This window comes from Mus caroli, chromosome 4 (genome assembly GCF_900094665.2).
Source record: "Mus caroli chromosome 4, CAROLI_EIJ_v1.1, whole genome shotgun sequence".
NCBI classification, from domain to species: Eukaryota; Metazoa; Chordata; class Mammalia; order Rodentia; family Muridae; genus Mus; species Mus caroli.
Window position 1 is genome coordinate 78,917,707 of NC_034573.1, and position 21,784 is coordinate 78,939,490.

The 21,784-nt window shown below is 43.4% G+C and overlaps 1 protein-coding gene across 3 annotated transcripts in view; it reads left to right on the forward strand.

Annotated features, from left to right (window-relative positions):
• Adamtsl1 (ADAMTS like 1) overlaps nt 1–21,784 on the forward strand; it is an 883,891-nt gene that overhangs the window by 786,935 nt on the left and 75,172 nt on the right. For all 3 annotated transcript variants that reach the window (XM_029476025.1, XM_021160015.2, XM_029476026.1), the window contains 3 exons: nt 4,190–4,369; nt 9,435–9,588; nt 10,407–11,532. In XM_029476025.1, coding sequence (XP_029331885.1) covers nt 4,190–4,369; nt 9,435–9,588; nt 10,407–11,532 — 1,460 coding nt within the window. The remainder of the gene's footprint in view (nt 1–4,189; nt 4,370–9,434; nt 9,589–10,406; nt 11,533–21,784) is intronic.

Genomic DNA, 21,784 nt, shown 5'->3' on the forward strand with positions numbered 1-21,784 from the left:
TAGAACAGACTCTGAGAAGGAATGGCCTGGGAGCTGAGCCTTCTAGGATACCTTAGAAGTTTGTGGGTGAGCAGGGAGCTGAAAGGCGTAGTGAACAACATGATCAAAAGCCTAGGCAGAAGTGTCTGTGTGCCCAGAGGATGAATTGTCTGTTGCAACTAGTGCCCTAGTACATGGTAGAGTCTCAAAGAATGAGCCAGTAAGATTGCCATAGTCTACTGTGCAAGGACCCATAAAGGCATTTTCTGGAGCCTGGTCTTTATCTTGTGGGTGCTCAGAATCTCCTTGAAGCTTAAGGTATATATAAAGCACCCTGATGATCTTAAAATTCTTCCTTACAACTATTATTGTCTTTGTGCTGTTGCAGACTTCTGCATGAGGTTATGGATAATTTATCTGAGGACCGCCCTTTAATCAGGTTCTATCTGGAACTTGACAATCTACCCCTTATTTTAAGAGAATGGTTACACTATAAGACACTTGGAGTAAGACAAATTATTTTCGCCATCTACTAACTAAGTTTGAAGGGAAGAGAAAGCAAACCTACATTTTTCTCTTATTTCATTTTTCACATTTAATAAGGAACTCTAGTTGAACACTTTGAAATAACTGTTTATACTCACCTACTTGCTTAATTTTGGAGTATATCCAAAATGAACAGGATCCCATGTGCCTCAAAAAATGTTTGAATGGAGAAAAATGTAGCTATTAATCATTGAAGTGCTCTGCAGTCATATAAGTACAAACATCAATAGTTACGATATTATCAGTCAACAGATGACCATTAGGACTCTGCATATACTAGCTGCCATATATCTCTATACATCTTTATGCCTGGTGAATTCAGGAGGCTGTTGGGTGTCTTGACTAAATTTTAATCTTTAATAACAAAAAATGTGGTTTGACATCATTTTAAAGTGTGTAGGGATATGGTCTTATGAACTAGACATCTACTTCTCTCACTGCGCTCTCAAGGATATAAATATTTAAAGGCATCACATGCCTCTAGAATCTATTAAGAAATGGTAGAAGCTGGGCGTGGTGGCGCATGCCTTTAATCCCAGCACTTGGGAGGCAGAGGCAGGCTGATTTCTGAGTTCGAGGCCAGCCTTGTCTACAAAGTGAGCTCCAGGACAGCCAGAGCTATACAGAGAAACCCTGTCTCAAAAAACCAAAAACAAAAAAACAAAAAAACCAAAAAACAAAAAAACCAGAAATGGCATGGCACTGTATTTTTTCAGCTCATACTCCAGCCAGTGATTATGAGGAAACAAATGAACCCTGAGGTTTTTTAGTGGGGAAACTATATGGAAGGAAACACACTAGAGATGAACTCCTTCAATTCTAAATTATTTTATTAAAGATATAACCAAAATACTGGAGAATATTTTGAGTCCAAATCCCATACACTTAGTATGAGCAATAAGAAAAGTAAAATCTCTTCATCTGTGTGTTTAACAGGTTGATGGAAGAGCTATTTAAAATTGCTGTTTGGGTCTGGGAATATGACTCCATGACAGAGCACATCCTTTAACAAGCATGAGGCCCTGGGTTCAGTCTCCACACTAGGAAGAAAGCTCTATTTTAAAAATGAAATGCCGTCTAAGGATATAGATCAGCAGGAAAGTATCTGGGTTCAGTCCCAGTACTACTGAATCACTAGACAGCTAGGTAGATAAGTGGACAGGCAAATGGGCAGATGGATACGCAGAGACACAGATGGATTCTGGTAAGGTCTACCCACTCTCTAGAATCCCAGAGAGGGGTAAAGAGTCACTCGTTGTAGGGACTTTTTAAGGGCAAAACACAAGGCCACCGTATTTCCCATGTAGCTTTGTCATTTTTCAAAAACTACAACTTCCAGCATTCCAGGAGGTTAACTTGCCCTGGAGCTTACAGGCCACGCTTACAGGTTGACTTTGGCTCTTACAAGTGGGCAATGGCCAAAGGAATCAATGCAAAGAAAAACACTCACACTGTGTCAGAGTGACAATGGCCAGAAACCATTGTATCAACTTACATTTTTCAGCAAACTTTATGTTGTTAAAGTTTCTGAAACCCAGCAACATGGCTCACCCTGTAAAACCACTTGCTGACCTGAGTTCAATTTTAAGGAGCCACTTAAGTGTAGGAGAGAAATGATTCTATACACTTTCCCTCTGATTTCTACATATGTACCATGATATGCATACCTATACGCACACACACATACACACACATACACACGCACACGCACGCCTGCAAACACACATGCATGTTAATAAGTATATAAATAAGTACTTTTTTAAAGTTTCTAGAATTGATAGATTTCCTGAAGGTTGTTTTACTGTCCAGTGACTGACAAGCCCATTGGATTGGCTTGATTCATTTTCTTCCTTCTTTCCTTCTTTCCTTCCTGCCTTCTTTCCTTCTTTTCTTCCTTCCTTCCTTCCTTCCTTCCTTCCTTCCTTCCTTCCTTCCTTCCTTCCTTTCTCTCTGTCTTTCTTTTATTTTATTTTTTTTTATTGTATGAGTGTTTTGCCTGCATGTTGTCTGACTATCTGCATGCAATACTTACCTGGGATTAGGTAACCTAGGGTACCTGTGAACTGCCATGTAGGCACTAGGAATCAAACCCTAGGTCCTCTGTAAAAGCAGCCAATGTTCTTAAGTCCTGAGCCATCTCTGCAGTCCTTTGACTTGGGCAACAGTATGAATTAGTTTATCACCTCTCTATATAGTAGTCTTATAAGGCTGGAACCAGGTTTAGATAGTCAATGGCTTTCCTGACAGGACTCAGGCCGGATTCCTCTGATTAATAACTAAAGTCCTGCAGTTCCTGCCCCTGGCTATCTGAGCAGTTGATTGAGGTGAGAGCAGGGGTACAATTCAGTTCTAATATCTTACTGGCTACCTAATAAGACCACCACCGAGGAGGGTGACATCTAGCCTGTTGGAGCTACTTTCCTTCAATGCAAACTCCCAGCTTTTGGACCTAGATTAAATGTCTCAACCAACCAGGGCAGCAAGTGAATAACTAGAGACTGTTCCTAAGAAACCAAAGGACACCCTGAAATGTCTGCGTTGAACTGCACCAACCTAGCAAAGCCATGGTTGAGTATATAAGAACTAGGGTTCTATCAGAGTGTAGTAACAGAAATCTCAAAATTATAGTAGCTTCAAAGACTACAGGAGTATTTTGCTTAAGAAGAGGTAGGCAGGGCTTCTCAGTCAACAGTGAAACCTACTCTATCTTTTTCCATATCACACACACACACCATTTGCATATTGCCTGCACCCCATGCCAATTCTTGGCAGCAAGGAGCGGGTATGGGTCTCTCTTTAGCTGAGGTCTTTGAAATCGCATACATCCATCTGTCTATATCCCATTGGCCATCATTTAGTCCAGTGGCTGTGCTTGCCTTCAAGGGAGCTTGCCAAATATAGCCTATACAGAAAAACCCTGTACCATGCTAAAAGCTGAGGGCCCTTAAAAGGGAAGGGACAAATACTTGGAGAAAGCCAACAGTCTGTGCCCCAGGAGGCCTCAAGCAGCCAGATTATAACGATTAAGTTCCATGTAAACAAAGTGTTTTACTGCGGTCCCTCTGAAAACCACTGACATGAGGCTATTTTTCTTGCATACCAGATTTCAGCGCCTCTGGCTCCCAGTGCCCTTAGAAATCACCAGTCCAGATGAGTTCTTCAGAAACCTGGTTCCTAAATCTCCCATTGCCCGGTGTGGTTGAGTGCTTGCTTCCACATGGGGAGAGAGGACAGTCCTTTCTCTCTGCAAATTAATTTTTTTCTGATGGTTGATTCTGATGGCAGGAGGTCCCTCTTCCTCATGCTGGAAGCTGCACAGATTATTTTCATTGGATCATAAATATGTTGAACACTTTATTATACTAACCTTTTAAACCAGTTCTCTTTAGTGGCTACAAATCACAGTTCAGGGGCAAATTTCTAAGATTCCAGGGCTCCTGAATTCCTGGATGCTCAAGTTAAATACCTGAGATTATAAGTGGGGAGTTACAAAATCTTTGCTACATAATTCACTGCAAAGACAAGAAGCAAAACCCTTTGACCTGACTCCTGGTTTGTCAAAAACAAAAACGAAAAAACCACCTCCCTGCTCTTTACTCGACCAAGAATCAGGTCGTGATCAGGATCCTTGCCGGTGCTGACCCTTTTTGCTTTGCTTGCCCAGTGTTCCAGGACCTGTGGAGGAGGGATTCAAAAACGTGATGTTCTCTGCAAGCAGCGTATGGCTGATGGCAGCTTCCTGGAGCTTCCAGAGACCTTCTGTTCAGCCTCCAAACCAACCTCCCACCAAGGGTGCAAGAAAGATGACTGCCCCAGTGAGTGGCTTCTCTCAGAGTGGTCAGAGGTAGGTATGTTTCTCTTCTCAGGATGAGAGAACGCATAGGAGAGAAATCATTCCACACACATAGAAAAGAGACCAAAAAGCTCTCCTGACAGTGTGGAATGGCATATTGTAATGCCATCCGTCTATATGGTAGGATGCATAATATCTAGGCTATGGGCTGATTTTATTATGGGGACCTAGGCTATGGAGCAGGCCCTTACCTAACAGTTGAACATCAAAAACCTGTGATTATAAATGGGAACTCCCTCAGACAAACCCAAAACCCAGGGTTCTTCTCGTCTTTCTGCACCTAGCCCCTTCTCCCAACAGTCATGCTCCCACGTCCTACTCCCAGCTCTTTCCAGTCTCTGCTCAGGAAGGGCAAGGCCTCCCTGGCTCTTCTCTTCCAAGTTTCTGGACAATAAAGGATGTGATTTATTAGGAAAAGGAGGCCAAGGAAATCCTGCCTCTTTACTGTTAGTTTCCTGACTCTAAAACTTGAACAACTTCCCAGCAAGAGAACTTGATTTCCCCGTTGCTGTGTACTTGGGGAAAGTGGTGGCTCAGCGCTCTCAGCTCCAGATGGTGCCTGGAGTTAGGGATCCCAAACTTAACCTCCAGCTAACCTGCTTCTCTGAGTAATTCTTGTTTGGACACTGGTATGAATCCATTTACATCCAGAATTAAAGAGTCACCCGGACTGCTTTCAGCCCCAGGATTCTCTTTGAGTTGCCTTTAACTACCCAGCTCCAAAGACCTGAGTGTCTTCCACAGAGAAGTCTAAAAACCATTGCTGTACAAGCAAACTCAGCAACTGGCAGAAAGATGGGTACATCCCAATCATATCCAAGACCCTTCTCTTTCTTGCCCTGGCTTTTTAGTGTATAACATGCAACTCGGTTTGGAACTGCTGGTGGTTTAAATGTGTGTCACAGGAACACTCTCTTCCAGACAGAAGAGGAAGCCTGAGGAAATAAAGATGCCTGACTTCTAAGCATGGAATTCTTGCTTTGTACATTACCAGGCTGTTCAGAGTCCATCTGATAGTGCCTGCTGTGGGTAGTGGGGTTGTACAAGAACCTAAACTACCATCATAGTCTATTAGTAAACTTACCTCTGGCTGTGTCTCACCCCAGATGTTTCAGGACAAAAAGGAGAATGGTTATTTGGGCATTCTAAAAAGTTTGTATTTCAGCAGAATACAAGAATGGAGGGGAAGAGGAAAATGTGTACATATTTAAAGGTGTGTGTACACAGACACGCTGGTTGGTTGGTTGTAGTTGACCAAACTAAAACAGCCATGTTTTAAAGCTGTCCGACTCCTTGCCCCTTGGATGCTTGGATCTGGTATTGTCACTTATGGTCAAACAGATGTCAAATAGAATCTGGAGTCCCTAATCATCAGGCAACACAAGCAGAACAACAGAAAACTGTTGATTTGGGAGGCATTATACATGAAAAAATCATATTAAGAAATGTCTACACAGAAAAGAGCCTTGGTGTATGTGCCAAACAACAACATCCTGGCCAAGTGTCGATTGGGCTATCATGGATGGGCAATGGAGAGAGGACTATATATGTCTAATAATTGCCACCCCTCCATCCTCCAACATTTGTGGCCTTTGGAGGATATTGAACACAGAACACTCATTAAAAAGTGATTTAAAAGAAGGACCCTTGTGGTTTAAGCACCAAAGGAAGGAACCCACTGAACCGGATCATATTAAGCCAAGTAGACCATTAGAACAGGATCATATAGAGCTAAGAGTTCAGACACAAAGACAAGCAAACCTGGCTCTAAACTCTCACTCCCTTAGCAACTATACAGCATGAAGCTCATTGCTTCATCTTTCTAACCCTTAGACTGACTGTATTTGAAATGAAGATAACAGAGTGTATCATGTAGGCAGAGTCTTGATTAAGTGAGACACATGAAGTACTTGTGTCTAGTTTACCTTAACCCTTGTTCCCTACCTTCTGGGTTCATTATCAGGAGAAAGAAGGATCTAGGTAGAACACTCCATTGCCTGCAGTGGCTGGGCTCAGGGTCATATTCTAGGTCTCCCTTGTGTTTTGCTCTTCTCCCTAAGGAAATAAAAGGTCACACTTGGTAAATTAGAAGGCTTAGCCCTTATCTAAAGTTCTGAGCTATCAGGGTTCATGAATGGAAATTTCTAGCATTGAAGAGAGGCTGGAAATAGTGAGACATAATCTCCCAGGGGTACATCTGGGGCTCACTGGTACTCGCCTAGCTTCCTGGGTCAGTGAGAGAGACACTCTGCTTTAAGAGAGTTATGTGAACCAGGCGTGGTGGCGCACGCCTTTAATCCCAGCACTCGGGAGGCAGAGGCAGGCGGATTTCTGAGTTCGAGGCCAGCCTGGTCTACANAGTGAGTTCCAGGACAGCCAGGGCTACACAGAGAAACCCTGTCTCGAAAAACCAAAAAAAAAAAAAAAAAAAGAGAGAGAGAGAGTTATGTGGAGAGTGACATATTGTAATACTACTACATGTCATCTTCTGGCTTCTGCACATGCAGTGAACAAATGAGAGTTCACGTGTGCACACACATACACACACACACACACACACTACATTTTTAAATCTAAAACAAAATGAGAACTTCATGGTTAAAGCGGAAGCAGGAGTGGGGTGACAGGTCTCCAGTGGTGGGAGTCACCATCACTGAGAAGCAGCCCCGGCATCGCCTCCTCACCATGGTTACCAAGTATGGCTTGAGAGACTTGATTTCAGCTTAGCTTCACTACTTTAGAGAGGTGGAGCTTGATGCTAGAGAAGGAATGAGACTACCAAAGTCACAGCTGACCTTGGCCGGCAGTCTGGCTAATGGTCTGTTTTTCCACTTGACCAAACAAAAACAGCCATGTTTTAAAGCTGTCCAACTCCTTACCCCTTGGATGCTTGGATCTGGTACTGTCATTTATGGTCAAACAGGTGTCAAATAGAATCTGGAGTCCGTAATCATCAGGCAACACGAGCAGAGGTTGGTTCTCCACCTGCACTTGTCCTTGGCATCTTGAATTTCTGTTGGGGTGGGTGGCAGCTGTCACAGTCTGTCCCATAGGCCAGTGTCATTTCAATGTATTCACATATAAAATTTCAAAGTGTACGATAGCTTTCAGCTGTTTTTACTGTCATTTTTCCATTGGCATGCTGCCATGACCCAGGTTCGGGGCCTTCATCATCTCAAGCAGCGGCCGTAGCAGCCCCTCCATCCCGTTCTGTCTCCCCTCCCCTCCCCTCTCCTCCCTTCAGCACAGTGTTGCTAGACCCACCTTCTCAAACACCTCTTCCATCATGTTACTCCCTCCTTCACGGCTTCCCATTGCTCTGTGGACCAATTCCAAACCTGTCTGAAAATGAAAGGTCTCCAAAGTCAGGTCCCAAGTCCCTCTCACGCTCCTGACTACACTCACCTCGTCAGTAAAACTGCCTTGGGTTTGCCCCAAGCCCACAGTGGACTTGCACTGAATTCTTCTACTTTGTTTTGGGAATTTCTCTGCTTGCCATACTCACCCCTGTTGTGCTTGTGTATCCCACCCAAACCCTCTCCATCTCCAAGGCGTAAGTCAGGAAAGCCCTGGTATTCCATCAGCTCTGATCAAGGACTAGTATTCATTTTACAGTATCTCAAAACCCACCTTCTACTGTTAGACTTTTACTAAATTCCTTAACTACTGTTTCTTCTCTAAACAACTTTATTGGCATATAATTAACCTATTATAAAATTCAACTTAGCTTAATATTCTTAAGGTTTGTCTATGTTATAGCACATATAAGGATTATGCTTCTTAATTTGGCTGGATAATATTCCATTCATATAAATATTCTATACATTGTTTACCCTTTCAAGAATTAATGGGAAATGAATTGTTTCTGCTTCACAGTTATTATAAGTAGTTGAATGTTGCTAAATAATGTCAGTGCAGTTGTGAACATTTGCACCTAACTCTTTGTGTAGATGTATATGTTCATTTCTCCAAAGTAAATACCTACCAGTAGAATTACCATGTCCTATAGAAATTTTTTAATCAAAACTAATGAACTCTTTTGTCTGGAAGTATATGGCAGAAAGCATATCGCTTTATGTTCCCACCAACATTGTGATTCATAACAGTAGCAAAATTACAGTTAAGAAATAGCAGCAAAAATATTTGTATGGTTGGGGGTTCCCCACAACATAAGGTGAGGGTCTCTCTTTTTTCCCCCACAGCTTCACCAATGCTGACTTTATTTTCCTTTCTGACATGGTCATTCCAGTGTGCGTGAAGTGATATCTCACTGTCGTTTTTGACTCATGTCCACCCAAAGTCTTATTTCCTTTTAGCAGTGCATTTGCTTTTGCCTCCTCATTTGAAGGAATGATTCTGGAGGCTAGACACTTCACCCCCAAAGTCGACTCACAACAGTGAACGGGAGGTATAGCATTTATTGGGTTAGCATTGGCTTTTCTTGTAGTCCCTCATTTAACTCACAGACTTGTAAAATAAGCATAAAAATAAAAACAGTTCAGTAGCTTCCCAACTATGGAATGACTGTGTGTAAAAGTGAACTGAGTATTTCTGTGGCTCTAAAGCCTAAGCCATATGTAACTAAGAATGGGTTAAATGCTCACAGAAACCCTTATAATACAGAGTAATAGAGAATGTTAGAGGGCAAGGTGTGCTGTGAGACATATATTCTACAGTGTTGTAATACATTTCTTTCAGTGGCTGATACTTTGCCCAGCATATAGTGAATGTGAGGGACCATTCAGAACAACCATGAGACTCTATCTAGTTCAGTGGTTCTCAACCTACCTAATCCTGCAACCCTTCAATACAGTTCCTCATGTTGTGGTGACCCCCCCCACACACACACACCATAAAATTATTTTTTGCTGCTACTTCATAACTGTAATCTTGCTATTGTTATGAATCATAATATAAATATCTGATTAGGGGGTATCTAATATGCAATCCCTGTGAAAGGATAGTTTGACCCCCAAAGGGAATGCAACCCCCAGATAGGGAACCAATGTTCTAGTTTATGGGACTTTGATACATTTATCCTTTCTTCCTCCACCAGTGCTCTGTGAGCTGTGGGGAGGGCACCCAGACTCGAAGTGCCATTTGCCAGAGGGTGCTGAAAACTGGGGTCTCCACTGTTGTCAATTCTACTTTGTGCCCTCCCCTGCCCTTCTCTTCCTCCATCAGACCCTGTATGCTGGCAACCTGTGCAAGTGAGTATGTCAGGGCTCTGGGGGTGGGATATGGAACCCCATTATGAAAAACCAGCAACCATAGCCACTAGGCAAGGACCTGCCCTGAGCCCCAGAGTGGTGGGGCATTGTCAGGCAGCAGAGACTAAAAACAGTTGTGGATGGAGTGTCCAGCTGGAGATGAAAGGGAATCTTAGTCACTCAGGTGTCCAGGCTGAGTTCTCTTCTCCCCTACAAAGGCAGCCTGCAAGGGTTGAGCAAAGGTCGCCTGCTGGCACACTAGATCTAGAAGCTAGAGGCTCCTTATTCCTAATGAAGTCTAATGTTATCCAAACTGGGGTTTTAAATTGCTCTAAACACATTTGTACTGTGTAATATAATCCCCAGAGTTATAACAATCCGGGGCTCCCCTCTCTGTCTACCCTGGGCCCTGGTTCTTTGCACGGCCCAGAGGTGAACATTTAACAGAGAAACTTGTGCTCCTCTTTGTCCTCTGCCTGCCTCTCTTAACGGTGCACATTTCTTCCTTAAATGCTTTTAATGAGGACTGCCTTTCTCCAGGGCTCCAGGCACCTCCACCTCTTTGGTTCCTGTGGGCTACCCCCTCACCACACCTCATTAGTGCTCTGGGTTTTGAAGGTGGGATAGCCTGATGATCCACAGCTGATAGCCAGCTCCTTCGGGGTAAAAAGAAGTAGTAAACAATGGGCGTGCCAAAATCAATGGAAGAGTTCTCCCTGTTTGTCCTTTTTGCTCCCTGACCTCTCTGGTGGCCCTATCTCACTCTGGTTTTTCCCTGCTCTTGGTTCTTCTTCGGTCTGGCATCCCTCTCAAATCAGGGCCTGGGAGGCCTTCCACCAAGCACAGTCCTCACATCGCAGCTGCACGAAACATATACATCCAGACCCGCAGGCAGAGGAAGCTGCACTTCGTTGTGGGAGGATTTGCTTACCTGCTTCCCAAGACTACCGTGGTGCTCCGGTGTCCCACGCGCAGATTCCGCAAGCCCCTCATCACGTGGGAAAAGGACGGCCAGCACAGCATCAGCTCGGCTCATGTCACCGTAGCCCCTTTTGGCTACCTGAAGATCCATCGCCTCAAGCCCTCAGATGCGGGCATCTACACCTGTTCTGCGGGGCCCGCCCGGGAGCAGTTTGTGATTAAGCTCATTGGAGGCAACCGCAAGCTCGTGGCCAGGCCCCTGAGCCTTTGGAGTGAGGAAGAGGAGGCCCTGCAGGTGAGGAAGGCCAATCCAAAAGAAGCCTTGCAAACCCACAAACACCAAAATGGCATCTTCTCCAACGGCAGCAAAGCTGAGAAGCGCGGCCTCACTGCAGATCCTGGGAACCGCTATGATGACATTGTGTCTAGGCTGTTGGAGCAGGGCGGCTGGCCAGGAGAGCTCCTGGCCTCGTGGGAGGTGCAGGACTCTGCAGAAAGGAACGCATCCTCAGAAGAGGATCCCAGTGCTGAACAGGCCCTCCTGCATCTCCCCTTCACCATGGTGGCCGAGCAGAAGCGTCTGGATGACATCCTCAGGAACCTGTCCCAGCAGCCAGAGGAGCTACGGGACCTCTACAGCAAGCACCTGGTGGCCCAGCTGGCCCAGGACATCTTCCGAAGCCACCTGGAGAACCAGGATCTGCTTCCTAAGCCCTCTGAGCAGAGGTTTCCTCCCATGGCCGTCCCACCTCACAAACATGTCTCTGGCTTCAGCAGCTCCCTAAGGAGCTCATCTGGAGAGGCTGGGGGTGGCTCCCGTAGGCCTCATCGCAAGCCTGCCATCTTGCGGAAGATCTCAGCGGCACAGCAACTCTCAGCCTCGGAGGTAGTCACCCACCTGGGGCAGACTGTGGCTCTAGCCAGCGGGACCCTGAGTGTGCTTCTGCACTGTGAGGCGGTAGGCAACCCAAGGCCCACCATCCACTGGACCAGGAACGGAGAAGCAGTTCAATTCAGTGACAGGTGAGTCATTGGGCTAAGAACCCTGGTCTAAGAAGGGTTGGGAAGAGGAAGGTGGTGGGGGCAGAAATAACCGCCCGGCTTTCAGACCTGTTTCTACTAGATAACATTGGAGTAAAACAGCACTTAATGTCTCTGATCAGTATACTACCATCCTTATAACTGATCGGCACTGCTTCACCACTCCACCCCATTAGGAGCCCAAAGATAAACAAAGTGCCCTCTGGATAGCTTTGAATGTTGGGTAGATTGGGTAGAAGGACACCATTCCAAGCTACCATTATATTTTTCTGACTCATGAGTTTAGCCATTGAAAAGCATGGACATGAGGGCCATCTCTACATTTTTTTTTTTTTTTTTAGTCTCTCTGGGCTGGAGAGAGGGCAGCTAGCACCCGCTACTCTGTATAGCCCATCCTATCCTGTCTGCTGTGAACTAGACTGTTTTTCTAGAAAGGTAACCTCAATTGGACCTGTGATTATGTGTCCTAATGTCTCATCATCTCTGTTTTCTGGTATGTTACTGTTGGGATAACAGCACGTATTATTACTTGGCTCCTTGGACCACAGCCATTGATAAAACTAAAATCAACAGTGGCAGTAGAAATAACAACAGTCACAATTTTAGGTATATAATACCTATGTACCAAGAACAGTGCTGTATTTTCGTAATTTTTCCCTTCAATTTTGTAGTGGCTGTAGTACAGTGGAGTAGTGACAATTTGCCAGGGAATCTCTGAGGTCACTGGAACCTCTTTCTCTCACTTATAAATGAGCACAGAAGTGCAAAGCCCAGACACTGGTGAGGCTACGGGAAAGGTCTGAGCACCAGGACTTCAGTATTGCCTGCACAAGTCATTCCTGAGTGTTCCCCAAATCAGGGTTCAGTGGTCATATGAATGTGAAAAGTGCCCTGTTAAAGCTAAACAGATGTGTTTACTGCTGCATTTTATGTCTGTTTTTTAATATATCACTTGATTTTTTTATTATAAGAGTAATAAAATGGCTATAAAGCAATTCAGATGATATCCAAATCTATAAAGTAAAAGTGCAACTTCCCCTTGTCCCCAGAGACCATCACTTGTAGTGATTTTGTATACATCCCTTTAGAGTTTTTCTGTGTTTTATTGTATTATATAAAGCCATCTACACACTGAAGATTTGGGGTTTTAATGGGATGTTAGCCATGCTCAGAACCTTTGAGTAGGTTTTTATTTCATGTGTTTATAATAGTGTGTGGAGATCCATATCGCCTTCCTAACAGCTGATTGCTGTTCCTGAATGTACTTAACAATTCCCCAACTGGAGATTATTTGGGAGTTTTCACTTTTCTTAACTCTTTTAAGCATCCCAATGTGTGTTCTCACTCTCCAGGAAGACAATGTCATGTGCAATGCTCTCAGAGTATGATCTCACACACACACACACACACACACACACACACTCTCTCTCTCTCTCTCTCTCTCTCTCTCTCTCTCTCTCTCNCACACACACACACACACACACACACACACACTTAGTATTTTCAGAAATACCAACAATTTCTGAACTGGCACTTAGCAAATACTATCTTGTCCTTTTAATTCACCTTACTGGATGCTGAGAATCTTACTCCAGTAGCTTTAAGATGGAGAAGGTTTAGTGGAGTCTTGTTTGAAGAAGCAACATGGTAGTCAGATGCTTAGAAGACTATAAAGGCTAAGCCAATAGAGAGCAAGGCTTGGACTGTCGGTCTCCCAGGACAGTGATTGAGAAACAGGGCAGCACTGAGAGGAATGCACCAGAGGCTGCAGACAAACAAACTACCATAAAGATTTTCTTCCCTAGATCTAGCCTGGAAAATACTTTGTAATGTAAATTAACTGCATGCAATTGAGAAAAAAACCTGAGCTCTGTGTCTGATGTTTGACATTATAACGTTTGCAATTTATTCCGCTGGCTACTAACAAATATGACTGTAACTTGGTTTTCTATTCTACGTTCCAAGTTCTAGTTGAGCAAAGAGAGTTGACTATCCTCTCAGAGCATGAATGAGTCATGGGCACCATGGGGACCACTTTGCTGTGCACTGCTGCTGACCCTTCCATGTTGGGTGTCACTTTGCTGTGCACTGCTGCTGATCCCTTCCACATTGGGTGTCGTTGCTTGTCCTCATCACTTTGTCATCGTGGTTCAAAAAACGCTCATTTAGCTGCAGACAGAGACATGCTGACATGTCTAGTGCTAGACTTAGCTAAGTTAGTCAGCCCTTTGTTTTATGTCTAGATCCACCTTCCTAGGAGTCTGCAAGATCCAGTAGCCTGTTGTCCTATTGGACTTTCCAGTTTATCAAAGTGTATAATAAATATCTTAGACTACCAAGAACCAGTCAAGGCAGAAAGAGAGCCAAAATCTGACGTGAGAGAAATTAGTCTTACAAAAGAATGAATAAAAAGTCAGTTACTATTAACCCATATTACATGTAAAACTTATTCTATGCAATGAATTCACATGACTCTTAGATGCACATGTCAACTTGTCAGAGAGTAGTTTTCAAGGTGTCCTGAGGATATTGTGACAGCCAGGTTCATTGTGCTCCTCATTTTCTTTATCCTTTATACGTCCAGCCCTACCACAACAGATCCTGTGTTAGATACTAGGGATGATGGGAAAGAACACTCATTTCCTATTGATGGAACTCACAGTCTATTTAGGAAACCAAAGGGCTAGATGCAGTATTGGTCATGCTAACAGAACAATATGTCCAACTATTTATATATGTTAACTCAGTGGGAATAACTGTGATGACTGAAACAGGGGTACATGCATTTAGAGTTCTATTCCAATAAGAGATATCAGGGAGAGCTTTGCTGATCATGTCATCTACAACAGGTCCCCCTTCCAAACTGTCATCTAGCCCTTTAATTCTAGTATTTGACTTACGGGAGTCTATGGTGATCTGATACATCATATATTCACTTATTAATTGATGATGATGTCACAGCCTGTCTATACCACTCTAATTCTAATGATCAGATGGTAACTGACACCAAAGAGTTACTAATAGTAACTCTAAATAGTAGGAAGAATTGCACAGGGGAAAGAGAACAAGAAGGAAGATAAACACAGAACAGTGAACAAACTATGATAATAAGTGTTTGGGCACAAAAGTAAAATAAATGTGATAGAGAAGGCCTTAGTGACCACTCTGGGAACACACTCAAGGTGATGTTCTGTAAGCCAAAATCCAAATGATGACGAGTGCTCAGGATGTGTTACCAAGAGAAAGAGGCTTTCTGGATAAAAGGAATGTTATGTGAAAACTCAGAGGGAAAATGAGTCTGTCATGTTGTAGACTCATTCAGCTGCAGTAGGCAATGGAATGGGATCACGTGACTACGTCCCAGGGAAGCTTTGGTGTCTAAGGATCAGGAGAACCTTTAGAGGACTAGTTATCAAGACAGTAAGTGGTACCGTCTAATTCCCAGTTTTACAAACTCCCATGTACTATGTTGCAGCATGGCAATTGTAGCACAGCGTAAGTGGGGGGCTAGGAGCCTGGGAAGGGGTCCATTGCAACAGTCATTTGAATGTCAGTAAGTCCCTGCTGGACAGTCAAATGGCAGCCCTCAGTGGTAAGATGACAAACGGCATAAGTGTAGCTTTCCAGAAATTACCATGCTAGTTTAAGTGTGAAACTCCAATGGGCAGAAAACTTGTAACTCCTAAGCTTCAGAAAACTAGACTGTCCTGTGGCCTGCATAAGTATGCATAGCATGAATGCCTCCACACACATGTGGACAAACCATGCACAAATGCATGCACAAAATAAGGGATATTAAAAGAGCTAATAAAATTGAGCTAATTGGGGTGTTAACCTAAGTTGCACAAGATCTCCTGCTTAGACACTGGGAGAGCTGGGGTTTGAACACACGTTATGTAAAAAGAAAAAAAAGAAAGGGAGGAAAAAAGAAAGAAAGAAAAAGAAAAAATTACTTTAAAAAAATGTCCTGTATATTTTAATAGCATTATTCAAAACAAAAAGAAATTATAATGGGTATATATATATATATATGTATATATATACACACAAAAGTACTCTATACACACAAGCAAAATATTCAAAATATTCAAAACAAAAATATTGTAATGGATATATATACATATACATGTGTACTGTATATACACAAAATATTCAAAATATTCAAAACAAAAAGAAATTGTAATGGATATATATACATACACACACACACACACACACACACATATATATATATATATATTACTATATACACACACACACACATATACACACATACACATTTGCACAGTAGTTGTCCTTGAAGCCTCGGGTGTTTACCTATTGTTCTATGTTTATTCACCTTGCCGCATCTGAGAATCTTTCTGGCAAACCTGCCTGTGCTGTTCTGAGACTAAAACTCCTTCAGTAGCTTGTCATCACTTGAGGATAAGCTCCAAATACCATTGCACAACACACACACACACACACACACACACACACACACACACACACACACACACACCCCTTTTATCTCTAACATCTGCCCAGCCCTCTAGCCTCATCTCTCACCAGATCGAACCTCATGGCACTGAACTCTGCCCGTAAGCAACACTGAGATACTTCCAGCTTATGAATTTGCATGCAAACTTCCTACTGCTACATCTAGTTAATTCCTGCTCCTCCACAGAAGAAGCCTACACCAAAGCCTAGGTCAGATATCGCCCTACAAAACCCCCAGGTACCCCAGTCTGAAGTCTCTTACTCACTACCATGGTGAACCAGAATTACCTTTCTGCTTTTCTATCTTTGTTTTAAATTTTTTATTAGATATTTTCTTCATTTACATTTCAAATACTATCCCAAAAATCCCCTATACACTCCCCCTGCCCTGTTCCCCTACCCACCCACTCCTACTTCTTGGCCCTGACATTCCCCTGTACTGGGGCATATAAAGTTTGCAAGACCAAGGGGCCTCTCTTCCCAATGATGGCTGACTAGGCCATCTTCTGCTACATATGCAGCTAGAGACACAAGCTCTGGGGGTACTGGTTAGTTCATATTGTTGTTCCACCTATAGGGTTAAAGACCCCTTCAGCTCCTTGGGTACTTTCTCTAGCTCCTCCATTGGGGGCCCTGTGTTCCATCCTATAGATAGATGACTGTGAGCATCCACTTCTCTATTTGCCAGGCACTGGCATAGCCTCACAGGAGACAGCTATGTCAGGGTCCTTTCAGCAAAATCTTGCTGGCATGTGCAATAGTGTCTGGGTTTGGTGGCTGATTATGGGATGGGCCCCCGGGTGGGGCAGTCTCTGGATGGTCTATGCTTTCATCTTAGCTCCAAACTTTGTGTCTGCAACTCCTTCCATGGGTATTTTATTCCCTGTTCTAGGGAGGAATGAAGTATCCACGTGTTGGTCTTCCTTCTTCTTGATTTTCTTGTATCTTATTTTTCCCTATTTCTAAGAACATTTTATGCACACAAAGGTGAAATGAATGAACAATGGAATCTCTAGTGGATGCCAATGTGTAGAAGGGAGGTTCCTAATTGCTGGGAGGCTGTGTTCTCTGTGGCCTTTGATAGACAGAGGTGGAGAAGAACCTATTCCTAAAACAGTGCTTCTCAACCTTTCTAATGCTGCAACTCTTTAACACAGTTCCTCTTGCTGTGCTGACCTCCAACCATAAAGTTTGTTGCCACATCATGACTATAATTTTGCTACTGTTGTGAATCATAATGTAAACACGTGATGTGCAAGATATCTGATATGTGAACCTAAAAGAGTTACAGCCCACAGAGCCGACAGGTTGAGAACCGCTGTAGAGTGCCACATTGTTCCGTGTTTTCTCCTCTAGACATTTCAGAAAGTCCTCAGATTTTGTGGCCCAGAACACATGACTTGAAAGCCTTCATATAATCAAATAAAAATGGAGAGCAGATAGCTTCCATCCTGACCTCCTACCCTTCCATCACATCTGGATCCATGGAGGTGTCTTTATGATCAATATCGTCCCAGCTAATATTTAGAGCTCTCCCATTGAGTTTCGGGCACTCATTAATCCTCAAAGAAAAACCTTCAGCATAACTATCCCAGCTTCACAGATGTTGAAATTGTAGTAGAGAGATGTCACACGAGCTTTCTCCAAAAGCCCACAGTACAGAGCAGAGCTGGAGTTTGAAGCCAAAGCAATCTGAGTCCTTTTCTGACTTATGTTTGTCTTTATTGAGTTTTGCTAGGTTAAATACACGGGCTTGCCATTGTTTTTAAGGAAGCCATTGGAGCCAACTAAACCTGATACAAATTATTACTCGGTATCCCAGCCAGCTGGCTTCCAATATAAGGCTTTTGTATTTCACTTGTATCCATCTGTCTTAAGGGAAACCCTTTTCTTCTGGATGTAGCTTCACCTTCACCTGCATGAAGCCAGCTACTCATATGCCCAAGGTTAGGCACACTCTGCACTCAAGAAGCATTACAATTGTTACCTCTGTGTGCCGCCCTTGAATGTCTACAGAGTTGTGTGCATCTAGTCAAAGACAAAGACCACAAGTAAGAAGAGCATTACTTGTAATGACCACGCTGACTCCCTTCCATAAAGGAAAGGCCACATTCTGCAAATTGGCACCAGAGATGAACTTAACCAAATTGAGATAAAGTTTGTTCCTTGCCTCCCACAAATGTCTAAATGTTCCCAACCAAACCATAGCTTCAGGGACATTTTTGCTCTGTTTAACATTTTTAGATCAAAAGTGAACCAGGGGTATATACTACTTGTAGTTCAGCCAATAAAGCTCTCAAAGCATTTAAGCATGACTGGCCCCTGAAGTTACAGAATTTTTCAAAAGAACTTCAGGTAAATGTGGGGAAGCTAGATGCTTTGGGGAGCGGGGAGGAACCTTATTTAATCTCAGGACAGGAGCAGCTCATAGGTGATAATCTACCTGGTCGGTGATTTGGAGAGGCAGAGTGCTGGCGAGTGAGTTTCTTCCCTTAAGTTCCCAAGCCTGCACCCCTCCTTTTCTTTTCATAGCCCACCCTATTCTCCCACTCACTTTAACTCCACTTACAAAAGGCCATCATAGGCAGCCCAGCTGGATTCAGAGCAACTTGGACACAAATCTAGTTTTCCCACCTGATAAGTCAGCCCTAACTTGATTCATTTAAAACCTCGATTTCATTTCTAGTAAAATCAACATGATAATCAGTAAAACCAAGTCAGTAACTTTCATTTTATCTTTCAGAGTAGCAAGGGTACAGACAGGTTAACCTTTAATCACTGTGACAAAGTTCCTCAGGTGGACAACTTAAGAACAGCAAAGGTTTATTTTAGCTCCTACTCTCAGAAGTCGCAGTATCTGTCACTTGTCCCTGTTGCTTCGGGCCTGTGTATATTGTGACAGAAGCACACGGCAGAGAAAGTTGTCCACTCGTGGCAACCAAGAAACAAAGAAGGGACTCAAGCCCCGGTAGCCCTTCAGGATCGCTTTGCTATGATCTAGTTTCTCACACTAGGCTCCACCTCTTCAAAGAATCCGCTCCCTCCCAACATTGCCCCAGGATAGTGACCAACTTTTAGTGTATGAACCATGGAGGATATTTACCCAAACCATAGCAGTAGAGAACCAAACAGATGTCTGAGACACTCCCGTACATGATGGATGCCCATTTGTCAGTGTCCATAATCACTGTCATTTGGACCTACAGCGGTTGTCTCACAGGACCTTCTGGTATATTACAGAGTAAGAAGCGTCACTCTTCTTTTTTTTTTTAATTTACTGAGATACTATATTATTTTATGAGACTTTCATACATGCATATAATAAGTTTTTGGTCAAATCTATCTCCCTACCCTGCCAGTTTCTCCCCATCCCCCACAGTTATTACTGTCCAAGTTCATAAACCCATTGAGCCCACTTGGTCTGCATGGGTGTGGGACAGTGTGCTGGACCATGGGAATTTTCTTAGGGCCACATCCATAAGGAAAATTGACTCTCACTTTCTCTGTAGCTATCAACTGCCAAACAGCTCTACAGCTAACGACAGGGCTTTGTGAGCCCCTTTCCCTTTCATGCTGGGATTTTAGTTGCTCTGATCTAGTGTGGATCTACTGCATGAAGTCACAACTGCTATGAATTCATGTGGATCATGGCTCTGTCGTATCTGGAAAATACTGCTTCACTACAGATGTCTACTACCTCTGGCTCATAGCTTCTTTCCACTCTTTCTGCTAACATGATCCCTGAGCTTTGGGGCTTGGAGTGTGATATAGCTGTCCCATTTATTGCAGAGCACTAGGCAGTATTTTTGCCCATTGACCAGTTGTGGCTCTCTGCATTACTGACTTTTTACTGTAAAAAAGAAGGGGTGCTTCACTCTTTTTAAGTATGGAATAGAGTTTATTTAGGGAAGGGGAGTTTAAGAGGGAGTATAGATATAGAAAGGGAGAGAGAGAGAGAGAGAGAGAGAGAGAGAGAGAGAGAGAGAGAGAGAGAGAGAGAGAGAGACCAGCAACACTTGGAGAGAGAGAAGGGCGAGGGGAATGGGGAGAGAAGGGACAGAGAGGGTAATAGGAGAGTAAGAGAGAGAAGTTTCACTCTTAATATGAGAAATGTCTGGGCAGCTGTCGAGGGGCTTTTGATAGAAAGGAGTCTAATAGCACAGTATAATGGAGAAGCATAAGAAGAGGATGCTCATGTCCTGCTGACATTCCCTGCTATCATTTCTGCTCTAGCAGAAGAGAGAAATCTGCAAGCTCTCAGTGGTGTTCTGGCCAGAACACTTTGGACAATGTTCCAAAGTAGTGTTGAACAGGAGATGAATTAAGGAGTATTTGGAAAGCTTTAACTTGGGCAACATAGAAAATCCACAGATGGAAACTTCTCCGAATGGGAAAGAGAATGGGTTGAAAAATTCCTCCAAGGTCAATTCAGAGCCACAGTTGTGGATAATGCTATATGTAGAAGTCATAAGTCCATGAAATCTACTTTCCAAGTTTGTAGATAATATAAAAACTGGAGGCAGGGAAGATGGGAGAGGAAATAAACCAGTTTCAGTTTGGTTTGGCTTTTATTTCCTTTACAGAACTAAAGGAAATAACAAATGTTTTTCCCAGTTGAAAAGTGTAAGAATAGCAAGTCAGAGAAGTAGGAACCATCCCAATAAATACTTAGGCTTCGACAAAAGGAAAGCACTGAGGGAGAGCGTGGAGGTCAAAGAGATGATGCTCGTGAGTTGAGCAGGCAAAGCAGGCACATCAGGGGCACACCCACAAGCATAAATGCACCAGAGCCAGCTCTACGCCTTCCTGCAAAGGCTAGGAGAGGGTGTCTTCAGGGCCACATGTCCTTAGTTGATTCTTGTTAGAAGGGTAGTCCTTAGGAAATGGCAGGATTCTGAAAAACATGAAATACCATTTTGATAAATTGAGGAAATCACTAAGACACATCAAAATTGAAAATGCATGTTGGAAGTCAGCAAAATTTCCTTGCAAAGGGCCAAACAGTAAGCATGTGGGGTATAAGCTGTGTCAGCTATCCAGTTCTGCCCCCATAGCCTGAACAGAGCTATAGACAGTACCCACACTGGTATGCAGTGTTCTGATGAGACTTTATTTACAAAAGCATATGCTGGCTAGAGTTTGGACACACCCCCTACCCACCAGTCAGAAAATCCAGGCAGGCACATTTCACGTACAGCTTACAGCTTGAGCTGAATTACCCAGCAAGCAGAAAATAAAACTATCCACATTAGCAAATTCAAGACGTTATGAATTTCTAAAGAGAAAGAAGCCAAAATCTTTGGCAGTAAGCATAAGGACGGGGTTAAGAATGTGTGGTCAGGTGGCCTTTCCCATTCCAAAAATATTTTCTGTACTTCCATCTGAACAATTGGGAGGCTTCAGCATGAAATAACTTCTAGTTGGCAAATGCGTGTAAAACACTGAAGGTGGAAAAGTTGCCTTGGCCACGTCGTGGTAGGAAACTCTTCACGAGCCTCGGTCAGTTCTGCAAAACATCTTCACAAAACCAAAGCTCTTCTGCAAAGCCTCTAGGACTACTCTGATTTTTGGCTTCACAAAGACTTCTCACCCACAGGAGGTTGTCTTACAGCAGTCTTTTCACCTTCTGCTCCAAACTTCCTAAAACTCAGACTTGAGACACTGTAGCTTGCATCTCTCTAGCTACCAAGATTCGCACAAATTACCACCTGCCAGGAAGGTGGCCGGCCCATGCACCTTCCTAGTTGGCCTCAGT